Consider the following 18,699-nt stretch of genomic DNA (forward strand, 5'->3'; position numbering starts at 1 on the left):
GGCTGGAGCCTCTCCACTGAGAGTACCGATGAGGGTGATGCTGCCCTGTCCCCAAAACACAGGACACGAAATAGCACATCCTGAACCCCTTGCCATGGCTGTGTGCAGGAGAAGAAAATGCTCTTGGGACAGCAAAAAAAAGAAATAGCCTGTATCTTCAGCGGGCAGCAAGAGTCTGGCCTGAGGCTGGGGTCCTCTGATTGCAGCCCCCCAAAAAGGCCACTTCATCCCAGTGGGGCTGAGTAGGGACTCTCTCCTCCTGGGGCAGAAAGTAACACTGGTATCATGTGTGGCCCCCCAGCCCTTTTCCCCCTGGAAAACTGCAAAACCCTGAGCTTTGCTGCAGCTCCGAGAAGCTCTGAAAGAGCCAGAACCTGCTGCAGGACAGACGCCCACATCAGCCCTCAGCCAGCTCGAACCTTCCAGACTGTTACACAGAGCTGGAGCCCTACCGCCCCTGCTCAGCAAGGGCATTGCAAACCTTCCCACGTCACAAGACCCAAACAGTCCCAACCAGCTGGGTCCAGGACCTGTTTTTTTTTCTGCTTTATCAGGATCTTGCTGAGATCGGCTATGATCTCTGTGAGTAGGTCATGTTTGTGCAGTGGTTTGTAAATGCAAATTGTTATGTAAGTGCTCAGGGTTACTCCAGACGCTTGTTTTGCCCTGCCTTCCCCTGTGCGTATGTGTATGGCGCACTGCCTGCCTGCTCGCCGGCACTATTAGCAGGGTAAGGAGCACACACACCCCTGTGCATCCCTGGGAGCTTTGTGCTGTCCTAGCTCTTTGTCGAGGTGCACAGCGTGTGCGTGCCTGTGCATGAGCTCCTGCAGCAGCGTCTGCATGGGGAGGCTACCCGGAGGTGTGAAGGGCTGTGCACTAGGGGTGTGCCATGGGGCTGCCAGCCACCAGCAGCAGTGTTTACCCTCTGCTTGCTCCCGACGAGGCACTGCTCACGCTACTGCCAAGAACGCCTGCGCTTGCTCCAGTAACCCAGCTCCTGAAGGTCACCGGCTGGAGGCTGGGCTTGTGTCCCAGCTGCCTGTTTTTATTATTGATTGTCCTTATCATTGCTTAAAGAGAACACCATGTCCCAAGTATCTGGGGGCAGGACGGGGCTTGCTGCCTCTTTTTGCCCAAGCTCTGTCTCTCTCCAGTGGAGAATGTGCAGGCAGCTGGTGCCCTGCCACCTGCCCTTGCCTCTGCCTGCATGCACAAGCCACAATGCCAGAAGCTAGGGCCAAGAGAAAAAAGCCTCTCCGCTGCTCCCAGCCATTCTCCACCATGAGCAAACCACACATTCCCCCTTTCTCTTGCCCTGTCTCCATCGAAAGACCATGTTCCCCGCACAGCGTCAGGGCCAGCATGTGCCCTTCACAGGGAGTGCTTCCAGCAGGACCCTCAGCGAGTGCATCCCTTACCCCGCCGCTGTCTTGGCAAGGGTCTGGCTCCTACGGTGCCCAGATCCAGCACCCACCAGCCTCAAGCCTGCAGGAACTTGGGAAGGGCTGGGGGAGACTGATCTGCCACCAGTGTCAGAGTAGGCAGCAGTGCTGTTCTGCCGTAGCAGTGCCCAGCTGGGCTGGTACAGCCGTTACACATGAGGCGGGGGGACAAGCTGGGTGCAAAATGGTATGAGCAACCCTGGGCTGTGAGCAGCTCTGCTGCTGCCAGCCCAGATACCAGAGGGATGGGCACAGGGGCACAAGGATGGCAGCAGGGGCAAGTCCAGGAGGGAGCAAAAAAGGGGAAGAAAGGGAGGAAAGAGAAGGAGAAACAGAAAGAGGAAGCGAAAGAGAAGGAGGGAATGAAAGCGATGGGAAGAGTGGATGGATGGAGGGAAGGGGGTGGGGGGTGGGGGTGGGGGGGTGGGGCAAGGAGGAAGGGAAGAAAAAACAGGGGAAGGAGAGTCCTCCCAGAGCCCTTAACACTGGCATTCTGTCTGCAACAGGAGACCTGTGATCCCCTATGTCTTCTCTCTCCAGGCCAGTGCCTGGTGTTGGCTCTTTTGCCCATTGATGGAGAAGGAACTCAAGCTATGCCTTTCCCAGGCACGTCCCTGCTGGAGCAATGAGGCTCTGAGGAAACCTCCAGCCCCAACCAAGCAGGTCTACAACTCCTGTGGGGCCATTGCTGCACCCCAGAAGCACTAGGTCATCCTGCAGCTTGCTGAACAGGAGTGCATCCCCACCTCACTACCTGAGAGAAAGCAGAAATGCCTCCATGGGACAGTTTCATGTATCAACAAATACCAGTCACCCACAGCGGAACCCCCTGAGCTGCATCTGCAGCAAACCAAGCGGTACCAACAAAGCCTTGCAGCAAACACTAGGGCTTCACATCAGGCTCTGAAATACTTTCCTAAGAAAATGGCCAGGATCTCTGTCACTTAGGCCACTTTAAATCAAGCTAGCTGAAGCACTGGAAAACACATTGCAACAGCATTCCAAAAGCAGCCTGGGGGACACAGGTAGGAGAGCCTCATGCTGCTCCAGGGCTTGCAGCTATTGGGAGCACAGGGCACCCCAGCCAGGCTCATGTGTGTCCTCATGCTGATGGCTTTCCGCAGAATGGTGTGGGGAAGAAGGCCCTTGGAAAGGGTCACGTTGTGCCAGAGGTCAGCTGATGATGATTTGCAAACATTGCTCCAAATAACTGGACTTTGCTGCTGCCCAGGCAGCTGTGGATGCTGTGCTCGCTTATGGCAATCGGCAGGGACATGCAGCTTTCCAAATGCCCTTTACATTCCTCCTTCATCAGCACAGTTCTGGCCCCTTGGGGACACTTCATGGAAAGCCAGATATGATGTCAGGGTTTGAAATGCCAGTGCCCTGCAGATGTGGGGTGCAGCACATGCCAGGCTGCAATGGGGGAGAGGAGCTGCCCAGGGACACATGTGGCACCATGCACAAGCCAGGTCTGCACTGCCTGACACGACCCTCCCCAGCACCGGACCAGCCCCAGCCCCTGGAGAAAGCTCAGCCTTCACTTACAGAGAGATTCATATGCGTCTGCTGACAGCACAGGGGGATTGCAGGGCAGATGAAGCAAGCTGCAACTGCAGGCTATTAGCTGGTCAAATTAAACTGGGCTTTAGCATGGAGCACACACCCTTTTCACACTACAAACCTGCTGGTCTTTGAGATGTTTCCAATATACATAGCAGGGCAGAGCTGACCCAGGCAGCCTGGAGAGCCCTGGAAAGGGTCACCCAGTGCCCCAGAGGATGCATGTGAACAGGACCAGCATCACTGAAAGGCAAGTCCTTGGGACAGGGACCGGAGCAGCGCAGGGCTCACCCCAGCTTGGGCCATGAACTTGAAAAGGGAAAGTAGTGAATGAGTAGTTCATTACCAGGACAGAAGAGCAGCCCTGTGGCGAGATGGAGGTGGCTGGGTTGCCTTGGGGATGGTGGCACCCCAGCCCAGTCCTGTCAGGTGGTATCATGCCCCAGGTGACCCAACCACCCTTTGCCTTGACTTGTGCCTAGGACAGCCCTTGCATGGCAGGGTTTATAGGGCCAGACAGGGGCAGCAGGGACACCAGCAAGTAAGTCTTTGCCTTGCTGGGGACAGTCCCGCAGCAGGGTCAGACACGCTTGCTGGAGACAGTGGAAAATTCCTCTCACCGTGCGGGCACTCCCTGCAGCCCAAGCACATCAGCTGTGGTCTCACAGGACTTGGCATGTCCCAGAGTGTTTATCAACACCATTTCGCAAGGGCCATGGCACACAGCTTGGCACGGGCACACAAGGCACTTGGGCAACTGGCTCAGCTGAAAGCCAGCGCTCTTGGGAAACAATCCTGCAGCCTGCCCTGGGCAGTGAGTCACAGCTGGGAGTCCAGTGCAGGGCCATCGTCACCACTGGGCCTGTCTCAGTCTTGCAGACCCCTTCTCCCTGCTCCTTACAGGACTGGTCTCTTGCTAGGTGCCCATCACCCAACTACCAGCCAAAAGATTTAGAGTTTGGCACCGATCCCACCAGTTTCTTTCAGCCTCCTTGCCTGCCCATCCCTAGCTGTGGTATTAGGTTGTTAAACTCTGCACAACTGGGATGCTCCATCTCACGCAGCTCTTCCAGCACACCCTAGCATGTACACAAACACGGGATAGTGCCAGTCTCCAAGGCCCTGTTCAACTCTTGGGTCCACAGAGCAAGTCCCAGTTCCAGTATCCATCCCCAAGTCACATCTGCATCCAGAGCTCCCTGTAAACCTCCAAACACCTCTCCTTGGCTTTGGTTACACCTGGTGGGGTTGCAAATGACCTCAGTATGCGGGTCCCTCCTTGTCCAAGGTGTGGTGCTCCTTCCCCATAGAGGAAATGGCTGGGGAGTGGAGTTTCCCCACTCCCTCAGGGGTTTGGAGGTATCAGCAGGAGCAACAGCATGAATATGACACATCTGGCTGAGCACTGTGGTGCAGGCATAGACCAGGCAGCTGCATGCTGCTTGAGAGATGACACAACAAGAGATCCCATCTGTCCCCAGTTAACTTCAGATGTCCAGAACGGCACAAACAGTGCCCTCGGGCAGGGAAGGAAGCAGGCACATCCCAGATGATGCTGGCTGGACAGGACAGGGGGCATGGAGCTGCAGTCAGGCCAGCCCTGAAAACCAGGGTTAGCCCTGCCATTGCCCTGGCTAGTGCTGGAGATGGCCCACCCTACCCCATAGTGCATGTGCATGGTCACGATCAGCAGCTGGTCACCAGGAGGGTTAAGAAGGCACAGCATCAGGAACAGTGTTCTGCTCTGCTGGAGATACCCTGGAGCCCAGGAAATTTCTTAGCTGTACCTCAAATCTCGAGATGCACCCCAAAGCCCTGCTCAAGTGAGAAAGGGGCAGTGGGTTAATGGGGTGGGTGTCAAACACCACCACACCACCCCCCCAGGGTAAAGCAGCACAGTGTGCCTCCCACCCCAGACCCTCAAAGGGGCCAGCAGCTCCCCTTAGTACCGAGGGGTTGCAGGGCAGCAGCCTATCCCAGCAGCCAAAGCCCATCATGGGGTTGCGGGCACAGGGATCAAGGTTGGGGGTTCCTGGAGCAGGGACCTTTCCCCCCCCCCCCCCCCCCCCCCAGCATCTGGGGTTTATGCCCCAGTGCAGCTGAAGCTGCAGCAAAGAGCAGCCTTCGTGCAAGCCAGCCAAGATGTTCGTCGGAGCAGAGGCATGCATAAACATTTTGTTTAATCAAGGACTCTGGGCGAACACAGTGTACTCTGGCTCTGTGCAGCGGAACAGCTGCGGCCCGGCGGGGCAGGGGCCGGGGATGCTGAACGGTGGTGGCAGAGCGACCTCCCGTGGCACCGGCCCGGCCCGGGGCGCTCAGCAGCACCGCGGAGGTGGCAGCGGGCAAGGGGAGCCAGAAAGCGCTTGTCTTCCCAGACCCACAGCGGTGCGCTGGAGCGAAGCTGTCCTCCCCGCCGCCAGCGGGTCCAGCTGCATCCCAGAGGACAGTCACACCGGCAGCCGCGCCGTGCAAGGCTTGGTTTGGCCCATCCCTTCTACAGTTGTGCTGCAATGGTGGTCGAGCTGGGGGAGCTTTGGCTGCAAAACTCATGGCTGCTCTGCCTGTGGGTCTGCAGGTGGTGGCCCCAGAGCAGTGTTTTACCCAGACCTGTGCAGCACCAGATCAGCTCCTGGGGAGCATCCCTGCAACGACAGCTCCTGCAACAGGCAGGGGGATGCCAGTCACTACCACCTTGTCCCACAGCAACAGCCTGCCCCACAACCAGACAGACTTGCACCCATCCAGATTGTGAGGAGGAGGCACCAGCTGTGCCTGGCAGCCGAGACCCCACTGCTCTGGCCTGGTGGGTCATCACAGGGTTTTCCTGCAGCAACTACATCATCTACATGTGTCTGGGGGACTTGCCGTCACCCATCAGAGTGACAAGCTGGATAACTTGGCAGCCTGGTAGCTAGCAAGAGCTTGCTGCAGGAAAAGACAAAGATTTGGAGAGCCAAGGAGGGGGTGCCTCTTTCTCAGAGCTGTTAGCAGCAGTTAAATAAACAATGCAGTAAATAAATCAAGTACCGCCTTGTCTCAGTTGTGGCTTGCTCCAGTTTTTATTTCCTGGAAGAAAAGCAGCCCAGCAGTGGCTGCCATGCCCAGCTGCTACTCAGTTCCTTCTGGGCGCAGCTCTTGATCAAGACACATATGCAGCCCCCAGCTTCTGTGGCAGCCCTTGGAGGTATATGAAGCTGAAGCCCAGCCCCTGCTTCTTCAGACAAGGTCTCAGGGGGGGAAAAAGCCACTCTTTGTATCTTTAACCAGAACTGGAAATGGTGTCCCTGTGCCCACAGCTCCAGCAGCTCCAAAGCCCAGTGCCAATCAAGGCTAGGGTTCCCTCCCAGCGCTGACAGCGCCGCTCACCAGGGGCTGCACCATCCCCACCAGGTTCAGTGACAGCCAGGCCCTCCAAATGTGCTTCCAACATCGCCACAGAGCGCAGGGTGTTGATGGCAAAACTTTTTCCACCTCTTGGGGACTGCAGGGCAAGCATGGGCACCCACTCATACCCACACCTTTAGCAAAGGAGAACAGCTTCCCAAACAGTCTCAGGGAGCAAATGGACCATGAGATGTCCCCAGGGGCTGCTCCATGCTCCAGATCCAGGGGGGCTTTCTCCAAACACCTCCGGCAACTCCATCCCCATGACAGGCTGCAATGCAGGTAGAGAAAACAACTTGGCTTCCCTCTGCGCTTACTCAGCTTGATGTCAAAAGTACAGATGAAACATATTTGCTTTCAAAGCACCTGAATAAATGTAACAAAATTTCCTCCATGCTCCCCAGAGAGTTGCCTCTTTCCTCTGTCCCCTGTCTCCTGCCCTCACTGCTGGCCCTGGCCCAGGGGAGCTCCAGGCAACATTTCTGCCTGCAGGGCTTCTGAAACAGGCTCTTGGAGTTGTCTTCCTCAAACGTGGCCACAGCTCCAGGACAGATATTTCACTGCTCTGAAGGTGCATGGTGTGCCTGTCCTGCATCTCAGGAGGGCGTTACAAATCCAACCTGGAAAGCAGGAAGAGTCTCCTGGCCCCATCCCAACCCTCGCCTGCTCCCTCAGGAGACTCCTTCCCCACCCTGGGCAAAGTAAGGTCTCGCTCCCGGGCAGCAGGGCTCTGAGATTCCCAAAAGGAGCAGTGTGTCTTCATCCCCTTCCCAAGGCACGTCAGGGTCATTTGAAGAAAGCAGGTTGCTCCCATCACACGGAGCAACAAATGCCTCATGTGTGCCTGCCAGGGTCTGCCACTTCACTTCAGACATTGTTTTGCAAGAAGGAAAATCCAGCGGCTTCCCTGGAGCCCTCTCTCCCACCCTACGCAGCCCTGGACATCCCAGCTAGGGGAAGATGTACAGCCTCAGAGGGAGCAGCTTGACAGATCCTGCTTTCACTGGAGGCTGCAGAAACTGGTGAAGTGCCCCAGGGGCCTCCGAGTGCCCCTCTGTGCATTCAAGAAGCCTCCGAGGGCTGTTCTGTGCATGCAAGGTGCCCCAAGTGCCCCTCTGTGCATCCAAGGAGCCTCCGAGGGCCATTCTGTGCAGCCCAGGGGCCTCCGAGCACCTTTCTGTGTGCACCTAGGACCTGCAGCTGCCTTCCTGTGCAATGCTAGGGCCTGTGACTGCTGCTGGAGAGCAAGGCAAGGCAGCATCAGAGACCATTCTTTCCACAGCCTGGGTGTCACAACACGGGTGCTCAACAGCCACACCACATCAGCCGGCCTCCTGGAAAAGCTGGCAAGACGACAGCTGATTGAGACGCAGAGCACAGCATCCCTCAGTGGTGGATCTGGTTAAGAGCAGGCTCGCAGGAACCATATTTTAACTTTATTCTGGGGTTATCTGGGAATTAAGCATCTGAGTTGCTGGGTTTAAATTTGAACCTTTAAATGTCCCTCCCTTCTTCCCCCACCCCAGCACTGCCCTACACAGAACACAGTTACCTTTTGAAGCTTTATTTTAAGGATAAGTTTTAAATTACTCGTTTTGTAAAGGAAAGAATTGTGCTGTCAGGCACTTTTTTGTCTTTTAATTTCCCAAAAGGTATTTTTTTCTGAGGAAAAGATCCAAAACAGCTTTGGTGAGCTCAGTGAAGGCAGCCAGAACATGGTGTTGTTGATCAGCATATGCCTCTTTGCTTCCCACCAGCTTTGAGCCGCCGAGCCCATTTCATGGTTTCCTGGCCAATTAGTGGTTACAACATACATACATACAGCGAGCAGAACTGCTCCAACTTCCCGTACGGTCTTGCTAATCTCTTGTGGTTTTTTAAGCTTTTGGTAATAATGAAACGACTGGGGATAATGACACAAATAAACTCCAGGAGCGCAAGACCCTGAATCATGTTTTCCTTCTTACCAGCTGCTGTACCTTAGGATAAAGCAGTGGGACAGATTTGGACGTGTGAGCTTCGTTGTGTATTTCCAACGTCCTTGCTCTTGGCTGCTTGCTTTTTAATCAGATTTGAATTAACCGGCTTCTTAGTGTGTGTATGGGGTGGTGTTTTCTTGTTTGGTTGGTTCTGGTAATTGAAAAGCAGTCTTAATCATTTTGACCTCAGGCTTCCAGATCTCGGTGATTTATTTCTAGAGCACCTTCTATTCCATTTTTTCCATTTTTCATGGAAAGAAAGCTCCACTGGGCTACCATAAACTATGGTAACTGTTCTTTTGGCTCGACTCCCAGAAAGCTCACCAGCTTGACCTAATGAGAAACAGCACGATCTGCTATCTGGGGCAGTGCTGGTATACAGTGTGATTAGCAGGGATTCGAGGAGGTCATGCCAAGTATGTGGCAGCTGATCTGGTATGAATTTCAAAGCTCTGTTCTTGAAAGTTGAAAGACAAAGATTAAGGGAGATACTTTCCACAGAAAACAAGACACCAGAACTGGGCTGCTTCAGGAAGATCTCTGCTAAAGCTCCTGAGCAGCAAAGGAAGCAGACACGCAGGACAGAAGTGATTTTGCTTGTACCCCTCTCTGCCTACGTTTTGGCAGGGCTCGAGGGAGAAAAAATGGCAAACTCACCAAGAGACTGAGGAAAAAATGACAAAAGCAGTGCTGCAATTACATTTAGGAGAAACATTCTCTCCCTGGTTCCTTTCAGAGGACCCATTTTACCATTCTAGCTCTGGAAGAAATCAGTGGGACAGCTGACCTACCCAGGACGAGCGTCCTTGGAGGAAGCCTGGTCATTCCTAGTTCCAGATCTCGGAAACTGAAGATGCAGCTGCTGATGCTGCCAGAAGATTTCATAAGCCAGGTTTTAACAAGTCCCGACTTACAGCTTCTCCTAAGGAGGTGACTTTAGGTTTCTGTTAAGCCACGATTGCACAGGGATGCAGGTGTGAGGAAAGGTTAGGGCACAGGCACAAACCTTTCCAACCTGTACCTATTGTAATCTGAGGGTGTGCAAGTGCATAGATATCGTGGGGCAAAAGGCAAAGGCTACATAAGGATCCTGATAAGGCCACAGGTGTTCCAGCAATGTCAGGGAAATGGAAAAAGCAGCTTTTAACCCACCTTTGCGCTGTCAGCCACACACAGGCTGGCCTTCCTGAGGAAGCAACGAGCGCAGTGCTGCACGCAACCTGTCCCCAGGTTGACTGGTGTGCATGGCCAGGGCAGACCTGCCAAGGAAAAGGGTGATTAAAATCAGCGGGGGACAAAAGTTTCCCTTGTGCTTATGGGATTACAGGACTCCCCCAGCTTGTACAGCTGCAGGTGCCTTCCTGAGCCCCTCAGAGCTATTTGGGACTGGACCCACCAGCGGATGGAGCAGCTTTCTGTGCTTTCCCAGGGCAAAGGAAACGAATGCCAAGCAGGGAAAGCAGCTTTCCCTTTCCTTCTCTCCTCCATTTGCATTAGATTAGACCGGGGGGGGGGGGGGGGGGGGGGGGGGAAGTCTTTTTGATGAGTTTGTAAAAAACAGAGCTATTATCAAGATGACTTTCCTTTTGTGTTCAGCTTTGTTTTTTATGGGACAGAGGTCAGCCCGATATCCTCCTAGGGTGTGTGCGCCGCAGATCATTTTTGTAAAGACTAACTTGTTGACTTCGCAGTCATAAAAAGATTTTCACAAACAACGTCTCCCGTTATCTCCCTTGCTTTTCACTGATAATCTAATTGCCAACTATGTGGAAGGAAAGAGAGATAAGGCCAGCTCAGATGCTGCTAAATACTTGCTTTAAAACACATGATTTTTCTTCCCCGGTGTTACCGATTCTTGTAAATTTTGTCTTGAGGGTTGTCCAGTGCTCTCCCAGGTCCTGTGACCAAGCGACTGACAAAACTCGGTGCTTGTTTGAAAATAAGCATGGTAGTGGCTGTCTTCTTTAAGGGGAAAAGCTTGAGAACGAAGCTCGGTGTTTAAAATGCAAAGGAACAACGTAATCAGATGGCACCTTGCAAGCTGGGCAGCCTCCAGGCCTCGCAGGCTGGCAGAGGGGCGTGCCTGGGGCCGCCCCTGGGGCCAGGCTCCGGGTGCCCCCCAGGCCCTGCCGCGCCTCGCCCACGGCAGCGCGGCGGCGGCCTCCCCGCGGCGGCGGATGGCGCCGGCCCCGCCTCACCGGGCTGCCGCGCCCCCCCGGCCGCTGTGCGCGCCCCGCGCCCGCCGCCCGCCGCCCCCGAGCGGGGAGAGGCGAGTCCCCGCGGGCCGCGTCAGCCCGGCGGGACGGCCTGCGGCGGGCGGAGTCGGAGTCGGCCCCGCCCCCGCACGGCGCAGCCGCACGGCCCGGCGGCGGGGCCCGTTGCCGCGGCAACGCGGGCGGCGCCGGCGTCACTTCCGCCGCGGCGGCGCTGGGGCGGCCATGGCGCTGTCGCGCGCGGAGCGGTGCCTGGCGCTGCTGCTGCGGCTGCTCTCGCGCGCCTGCCTGGCGCTGCTGGGGCTCGTGGCGGCCGCGCCCCCGCGCGCCGTCCCGCCGCCCCGCCGCCCGCTCCTGCTGCTGCCGGCCCGGCAGCTGGCGGCGCGGCTCCGCGCCCGGCAGGTGCGAGCGGCACCGGGAAGCGGCACCGGGAAGCGGCGGGGGGTGCCGGGGCCGCCCCGCGACCCGCCCCCCCCCCCCCCCCCCCCCCCCCGACCCTCCGGAGCGCGCACCTCACCGCGGTCCCCGCTCTGCCTGCCGTTGTAGGTGACGTGCGTCGAGGTGGTTGAGGCGTACGTGGAGAGGATCAGGGAGGTCAATCCCCTCATCAACGCCGTCGTTAAGGACAGGTGAGGCGGGGAGGCGCAGGGACGGTCGCTCGCCACCGCTGCCTCTCCCCGGGCCCCACTGCCTTCCCCGGGCCCCGCTGCCCGCCCCGGGCCGGGCTGCTGCGGGTCCGGTGCAGCCCGGGCGCGCCCCACGGCGCGGCTGGCAGCGCTTTGCCCGGGCGCAGAAGCAAAGACCTGGGGCCGTTGCAAAGGCGCCGGTCTGTGCTAAAGCCCGGGGACTCTGACCTTCACGTTACCTGCTCCGGTGCACGTAGCATCTGCCCGGCCTGCGGAGCCGGCTGCCCGCTGCCAGTCCCGCCGGGCTGGAGAGAAGCGCCAGAGCCCCCCCCGCTGCTCCCTTGCAGGTTTGAGGAGGCCCTGCAGGAGGCGCGGCAGGTAGACAAGCTGCTCTCGGAGGGCCCCGGCGACGACTACCTGGAGGAGAAGTTCCCCTTCCTAGGGGTTCCCATCACCGTCAAGGAGGCCTTTTCTCTGCACGGTGGGTTTGCCCTCGCTTCTCTCCAGCTGCACAGGTCGTGACTTGCTGCCTCTTGGCCGCATGCTCCCAGGGAGGTGGGTGGCTGTGGCGGGGCGCTTAGGGGGAAGCAGCTTCCCTTTCCATGGCCTGCACCCCGTCCTGCCTGGGCTCCTGTGTCCGTGTTCTCCTTAAGCACCCAAATGCTGCAGGGGCTGCACCGCTGCAGAGGAGCAGCCCTTGTTGCAGACGTGCTTATTGCAGCCTGCTTCCTCCACGGTCATCTCGGGGGAGCTGGCCCTGACACTTGCTTCCGTCTTTCGATCTTGGCACCACAGGGATGCCCAACACATCTGGCTTGGTCAGCCGCCGCAATGTGATTGCCACCTCGGATGCCATGGTGGTGTCCCGGCTGAAGCAGGCTGGTGCCATCCCGCTGGGCGTAACCAACTGCAGCGAGCTGTGCATGTGGTACGAGTCCAGCAACAGGGTCTACGGCCGGACCAACAACCCCTATGACCTGCAGAGGATCGTGGGTGGCAGCTCAGGTGAGCTCCAGCACCTCAGCATAGTCCTGCACAAGCAGCAGGTTAAAATGCAGCAAGGAAGGAGAGCCCCCAGGTCATCTGCATGCTGCTTTAACTTGTTGGTGGGCTCTTGGAGAGCCAGCAGGCCTCTTTCCTGGGCAGTGCAGTAGGCCATTTGGAGGCCCGATGACTTCGCACCTCCTGGATGTTATACCCAGCATCGCTTCAGCTCGCTCTGTTTTATTCTACATGCAAACAGCAGTGCTGGTGTGGCACTTCAGCAGGAAAATCCCTTTGGCCCGCATTCCCCAGCTGTCCCCCAGATGCTGCTAAACCCAAGGCAGCTCCCACCCCATCTGCATGCAAAGTGAAGTGGCCGCTGTGGGATGCTCTGCTTTGCTGGATGATTTGCACTAGGAGCCTGTGGGATTTTTGCTGTATTTTCTCCCATGCAGGTGGGGAGGGCGGTGTCCTGGCAGCTGCATGCTCAGTCATAGGTGTGGGCTCTGACATCGGTGGCAGCATCCGGATGCCTGCTTTCTTCAACGGAGTCTTCGGCCATAAACCCACAACAGGTAAAGCAGGTGTGGGGATCTCCTCTCCTCCTCAGCAGAAATGTCGGGAGGTGGGGATGTGGGGTGTGGAAGGAACCTGTTTGGGGCACTCCTGTGCTCCTCTCTAGTGGGATTGCTGCAAGGGCACAGGCAACTACTTGCACGGGACAAGCCCACTGCCTGAGCACAGCCTGGCTTTGGCAGTGGGAAGCCATTTGGTGGCAGAAGGCCAAGAACATGGGAGGTGTTTTACCCCTGGTATTGCATCCTCAGCGTGGGATGTTTTCCCAAGGTCAGGATCTGCTGCTGGGGTGTTTCCCTGGCAGTTGGTGTCCTGGCTGGGTGCTTTATCTCCTTTCCTCACCCTACGCACCTTACCGTCAGCTTGCAAGCACTGCTGATGCATGTGATCCCTGGGCGACGGCTTCCCTCTGCACCTGGAGGCCACCCTCCTGCACAGCTTGCCCCAGCTGGAGGATGCTCCTGAGTGCTTGCAGATGCTCACGGGGCTGTACCCAGTGTCTCCCTCTGTGCTTGCAGGTGTCGTGCCCAATGATGGTCAGTTCCCAAACGCTCAAGGGGTGCGGACCAGCTTCCTGTGCACAGGGCCCATGTGCCGCTATGCGGAGGACCTGGAGCCTATGCTGAGGGTCATGGCTGGTCCTGGAGTCAACAAGTAAGTTATTCCCACTGCTTTGAGCCTCTGAGTTCGCCTCGGGTACTTTCTGGTCAGCACAGCATATTGGTCCCTATTTAGCATACAAGACAGGTCTGCACCACCCAGGTTGCTTGTTCCTCCAGCCCTGGCTTCAGCAGGACCCTTGCAGCCAGGGCTGTCCTTCCCACCACCCATGTGCTCTGGGGAACAGGCAGCCATGGTCAGCCGGGTCCTCCTCGGAGGAAGACTTCTTTTGCGTGCTGCTCCAGCCAGTGCCATCAGCAAGGTCCTTCCCTCCTGGGGCTGGCCTTTCTTTTGAGTTTCACGTGTACTTTTTCTTGTTGCCAAATAATTACTTTTACACCCCACACCATGGCCCCATTTGATCTCTTCATAGGTCTGCGCAACCAAGCGGCCCTTTATGCACAGGTACCAGTAAGGAGCAGAGTGGAGATGGGGCAGACTGGGCAGGTCCTGCTTCTTGCTGCAGCCTGCACACAGTTTCTTTCTCCGTTACTGCTTTTGTTTCTCCACAGCTCTTGTGGTGCAATCCCAACCTCAGTCATGGCCGCAATCTAATTACAAGGTCCATCCTGAGAGATGAGGATTGTCTAACCGCAACAGATGTGTGGAAGTAGCTGGGACTGATGGGGTGGGCAAGCAGCTGGGTGGGTTGTGGGCAGCAGGCATCTGGGACTCTCCTTCCCACCCTGATGAGTAGTGCAGGGTGTCCTGAGGACCGATCAGGTCTCCTGAGGGCGTGTTAACAAAGCATGTGAGCAGTTCTGGCAGCCAGGGGAGGAGCAAGGACAGATTGGTGAGCAAAGTGCTGTTCCTTTCCCAGGCTGAAGCTGGATGAAGAGGTATCACTAGAAAAAATAAAATTTCATTGCATGGATCATGATGGTGGGTCCATTTTTGTGTCGCCTGTGGACAAGGAGATTTTGCAGGCCCAAAAGAAGGTAAGAACGAATGAAGGCTGACCCTCACTGGGGTAAGCCTGGAGATAAAACCTGGGGAGACCAGTCCCTGGGGGCAAGGTGAGCTGCTCTGTGCATGGTTCCTGCAGGGGCTGACAGGATGGAGGGCTGCAGGTTACACTGCTGTGGAGGCAGCCTTGAGTCCTGGTTATATGCTTCCAGTGGAAAAAAGGCAGAAAGAACTCTTTCTTCTTCTGTGTTAAAGAAGAAGCAAGGGGGAAGTCTTGTGAGCAGTGGCAGATGCCAACAACACCTATGTTAGAGTGCACTGGGGTGTGCAAAGCTTTTGGTCCAATTTCCATTGTGATAGCCGTGTTTTGCTTTCGTAACATCTCTTGCCCATTTTATGGAGACCTTCAGGGGGCACATCACACAGCAAAGGGACAGGTGTGTGTTCACAATCTTCCTAGGGTTGCTGCCTGGCATTTAGTCATGCAAAGGACTTTTCCGGTTTTCATTTAAACCTTCTCTGATACTCTCGGTGCTCTTCTGGAGCATCACTGGAGGTGGCATGGAGGGCTGTTCAGGGAGCTCCAAGGTTGTTATCGGATGGAGGAGGTGTCGCTGCTCAGGGCAGAGGGGAGCAGGCAGGAGCTGCAGGATCCCCTGCTTGGCAGTCAAAAGAAGCTGCTCCTGGGCTCTCTTCTGTCCCTAGTTTCCATGGACTGACTGCAGCACATCATGTCCTTGTGGAAGCAAACCCTTCCCACTCTTCCCCTTAGGTGGTGGAGCACCTTGAAAGTGAGCTGGGGGTCGAAGTTCAGCGCGTGGTGATCCATAAGATGAAGTATTCTTTCCAGATCTGGTCAGCCATGATGTCATCCAAGGACAGCGATGGGCAGGTATGTCAGACCAAGCTGGCAAAGGCACAAATTTGGCATCAGCAGAGGAGAATCAGCTGTTTGGAGCCAGCCGTGGAGAGCTGTAGGCTTCCTAGACCTGCCCAGGGGATTTCTCTGCTCCATTTGTCCCTCCAGTCCTCCTTTCGTCTCTTTCCAAAGCTACACAGCCCTTTCTCCCTTGCTTTCCCATGAGGTGATGATGTGGCTCCCAGCAGAGGAGCAACATGGTTTAGGGAGGGAGAGGCCACTTTAGCACGTTGACCTTTTCTGTGCAATTTCATGAGTGAACCAAGCAGGTAGCATCCTGCCTCTCTCTGACCTCTGTGCTGCTGTAGGTTGGGATTAATGCCTGTTAGGGTGGCAGGACTGAGGTGGTGGATTAGCAGCTTTTCAGCAGCAGGCCTGCATGCGTGATTTTTTTTTTTTATTATTTTTTTTTCTTTCCTTGAATTGTAGCCATTGCACCATGCTCTGTGCATGCATGGAAGTATTTTGTAGCAAAAATAAACTCTCAGGAGTGTTATGCCTTGTGCATTCCTGCCACACAGGCATCAGTGAAAGGGAAACCAACCCCACCTTGCTAAAGAGGCCCCTTCTGCCTCCTTTTTCCTGATCCCACACCATATAACAGCAATAAATGCCCCCAGGAGACATTACCTAGAGCATCATCCCTTGCATCTTGTCAGAGGAAAGGGACTTAAAGGTCCTGCTTTGTGGGGCTCTCCCTCTGCAGAGTGAGGTCCCCTTCTTGCTGTCTCTGGCAGGGAGAAATGCTCCTGCTGCCGCTCTGGTTTAGCGCTAGAGCTGCATAACACTCGTGATGGGCATCACTTGTCTGAAAATGGGAACAGCTTGTGTCAGGATAATTGGACAGCTGGATATTTCTCCGTCTTTTATCAGCCTGTTCTTTCCCATGGTGCGCTAGCTGGTGGTGCTGATGGAGGAAGCGTGTGTGTGTGTTACAGGAGGCACAGCTATTCACGGACCTGCTGGGGGATCACGGCAAGCCGGTGTGGCCGCTGTGGGAGCTGATGAAGTGGCTTGTGGGGATGTCCTCCCACACTCTGCCAGCTATCGGTAAGGCTGGGAGGAGCCCCAGGGCGTGCGAGTTGTTAGATGAAAATGATTTCCTTCCAGTGCCTCGCAAAGGGACTCCGTGGTTTGTGCTGAGCAGCTTCAGACTGGTTTGGTTTTTTTTTTTGTAGTGACGGTTGGTGTCACTACACCAGCCTGGTGTAGTGGTGTAGCTGGGGAGACACTGCCTGCAGAGCCATGCCACGTGCAGGGGGCAATTTGCTGTGGGAGCCGGTGTGCCAGCAGGGAGGGGGACTTGGGAGGCCCCACATGGAGCTGGGGGATGCTGCGTGTGGCTGTGCGATGCGCTTTCTACCTGCTTAACCCACAGTCCTCTCACTCTCTATTCCTCTTCATGCCCTTACCCCGCAGCCTTGGGGCTGACAGAGAAGGTGATGAAACTCAACCCTGGTGGGAATGCCAAGCTGGTGAGCATGGGGAAGAGCCTGCAGGAAGAGATGGAGGCCCTGTTGGGGCCGGATGGGGTGCTTCTTTACCCCTCCCACCCCACCGTAGCTCCTAGGCACCACTCCCCCATATGCATGCCCTTCAACTTCGCCTACACAGGTGAGCAGCTCTGAATCCTCCACTGGGGTGCAGGCAGGGGATGCAGGCATGCCCACACCCACTGCAGCAGTGCAGGCTGGGAGCCAGAGTGTTTTGCCCACGGTATTTCCATCACTGACAGTGGGCTTTGGAGTGCAGAGGGGTGTCTGGCTGCTTCAGAACATGAGGCCAGGATTATGGCCCTGCTTTAAAACTGTCCACGGTGAGGCAGGTCTGATTGAGATGTCTGATCTTGGGGAGGGGGGGTGTTCTGCCCCACCTCAGAAGAACGCGTTCACACTGTTACAGCTAGTGCTGTGGTTTAGCAGGCACCCAAGAGCTCCTGTGTGCTCCTTGATGCCAGCACTGTTGCAATACTGTCTGGCTTCGGAGTAGTGGAGGGATGGTGTCTGGGGCAGGAATGTCCCAAAGCAGATCCTGGCATGCCACAGCAGGTGCCACATGCATGTGTCATCACTCGTGGGTGCAGTTTGCACATGTGATGTAAGCGCTGAGAATCTCTGGACAGTGATGTGCCCTTGTTGTCATGTCTCTGCGCTCCTTGCCACAACTGTGCCGCGCCATCAAGGACCAGCTTCCAGGAGCCTGGTGCCATGCCTGGCAGCAGCTGCCTACCCGGTTGCTGTGCTTGTCTGATGTAGCCTTCTCTCTTCCAGCTATCTTCAACGTCCTGGGCTTGCCGGTGACACAGTGCCCGCTGGGCCTGAGCAGTGAGGGCCTGCCACTGGGCATCCAGCTAGTAGCAGCTTCCTACAATGACCACCTAACTCTGGCAGTAGCCCGGTATCTGGAGAAGGCCTTCGGAGGATGGGTTTTACCTGGGAAAGTTTAGCCTGGGCCCCTTGCACTGCAGGGAGGCAGGGACGGAGATGGTGGTGCCCAGTGAGGCAGTGGCAGTCCTGTCATGGCACTACCCACTCCCTCCGCACCCCACTTTGCACCCTCCTGCGAGCAGCCAGCAGTGCCTCTGGCCCCTGGGGAAGCTGGGCTGTTCCTGCTGGAGTCATCTCCTCCCTGCAGCACCCTCTGCCAGGAGAGACACCTGCCCATCCCGTGGCCCTGCGAGACCCCAGTGCCGCAGACTGACAGCGTGCTGCCTGCATCCTGCCTGCAATGGGCACCTGTGATCTTCCCCTGGGTGTGGAGATGGCAGTCTCTAGCGCTTGCTGCTTTGAAGATGCTGAGTGAAGGCTGGGGAAAGAAGGTGCCAGACTGCTGGGGGACAACCACATAGCACTGCCCCTGGGGCCTGGGGACCCTGGGTGCCCTCTCCTTGGCCTTGCCCTGCACACAGGCTTGCTGGCCCTTGCAGCCTCCCTGAGCTGCCCCAGGGTTTCCCCCACTAACTCTAAAGGAGAGGGTGCTGGAGGCAGCTATATGCCAGCGTGACCAGCAATGCCTTGTAGGGTGGATGGTGCTGGGCTCTGCCCGGTGCACAGCTGGCAGGCAAGGGAGAAAGGGGCTTTTGCTCTTGTGCAGCTTTAGCAGCACTGGAAGAGCTCTTAAATGCTCTTCTCTATGTTGAGCTGGCTAAAGCATCTCCTGCCTGTGTCTTTCCTTTCTGTCCCAGGCGATCACCCAGCCTGACTGGTGTCCCCTGCCCTCTCAAGCTGCCCGGCCCCTCTGCCCCCAGAGTGGATGCAGGCAGAGGCTCGGGCAGCTGGCTGTTCCCAGGGCGGGCAGCAAGCACAGGATGTTCTCAGCATGGGTGGTATTAAAGAGTCTGTCCAGTTTGCTGCTGGCTGCGTCGTCGTTCCCGATGGCTGTTGCTTCGCAGGCTGTGGGGCTGCAGTCCCCCAGGTGCTGGCCCCATTCCCACCCGCACCG

General features: G+C 56.6%; 1 protein-coding gene and 1 long non-coding RNA gene across 4 annotated transcripts; one reads left to right on the forward strand and one right to left on the reverse strand.

Annotated features, from left to right (window-relative positions):
* Nucleotides 1-5,312: 5,312 nt before the first annotated feature.
* LOC106112474 (uncharacterized) lies at nt 5,313-11,236 on the reverse strand. 3 transcript variants are annotated; one of them, XR_008749643.1, is made up of 4 exons: nt 10,224-10,564; nt 9,527-9,633; nt 6,762-8,525; nt 5,313-6,666 (listed from the first exon to the last, which is right to left on the reverse strand). It is a non-coding gene; the product is annotated as an uncharacterized LOC106112474 (long non-coding RNA). The 3 variants fall into 3 exon arrangements; XR_008749644.1 differs by lacking the exon at nt 10,224-10,564 and adding an exon at nt 11,100-11,236 and having other exon boundaries at nt 6,762-9,633; XR_003554139.2 differs by having other exon boundaries at nt 6,762-9,633.
* FAAH2 (fatty acid amide hydrolase 2) lies at nt 10,780-18,606 on the forward strand. The gene is made up of 11 exons (XM_055817838.1): nt 10,780-10,989; nt 11,134-11,216; nt 11,561-11,694; nt 12,009-12,218; nt 12,653-12,772; nt 13,292-13,427; nt 14,254-14,371; nt 15,112-15,231; nt 16,197-16,308; nt 16,678-16,872; nt 17,529-18,606. Exons 1-11 carry the CDS (start codon nt 10,813-10,815, stop codon nt 17,702-17,704), a joined length of 1,581 nt encoding a protein of 526 aa, XP_055673813.1. The 5' UTR covers nt 10,780-10,812; the 3' UTR covers nt 17,705-18,606.
* The last annotated feature ends 93 nt before the right edge of the window (nt 18,607-18,699 follow it).

The sequence above is a fragment of the Falco peregrinus genome, chromosome 13, assembly GCF_023634155.1.
Source record: "Falco peregrinus isolate bFalPer1 chromosome 13, bFalPer1.pri, whole genome shotgun sequence".
In the NCBI taxonomy this organism is placed as follows: domain Eukaryota; kingdom Metazoa; phylum Chordata; class Aves; order Falconiformes; family Falconidae; genus Falco; species Falco peregrinus.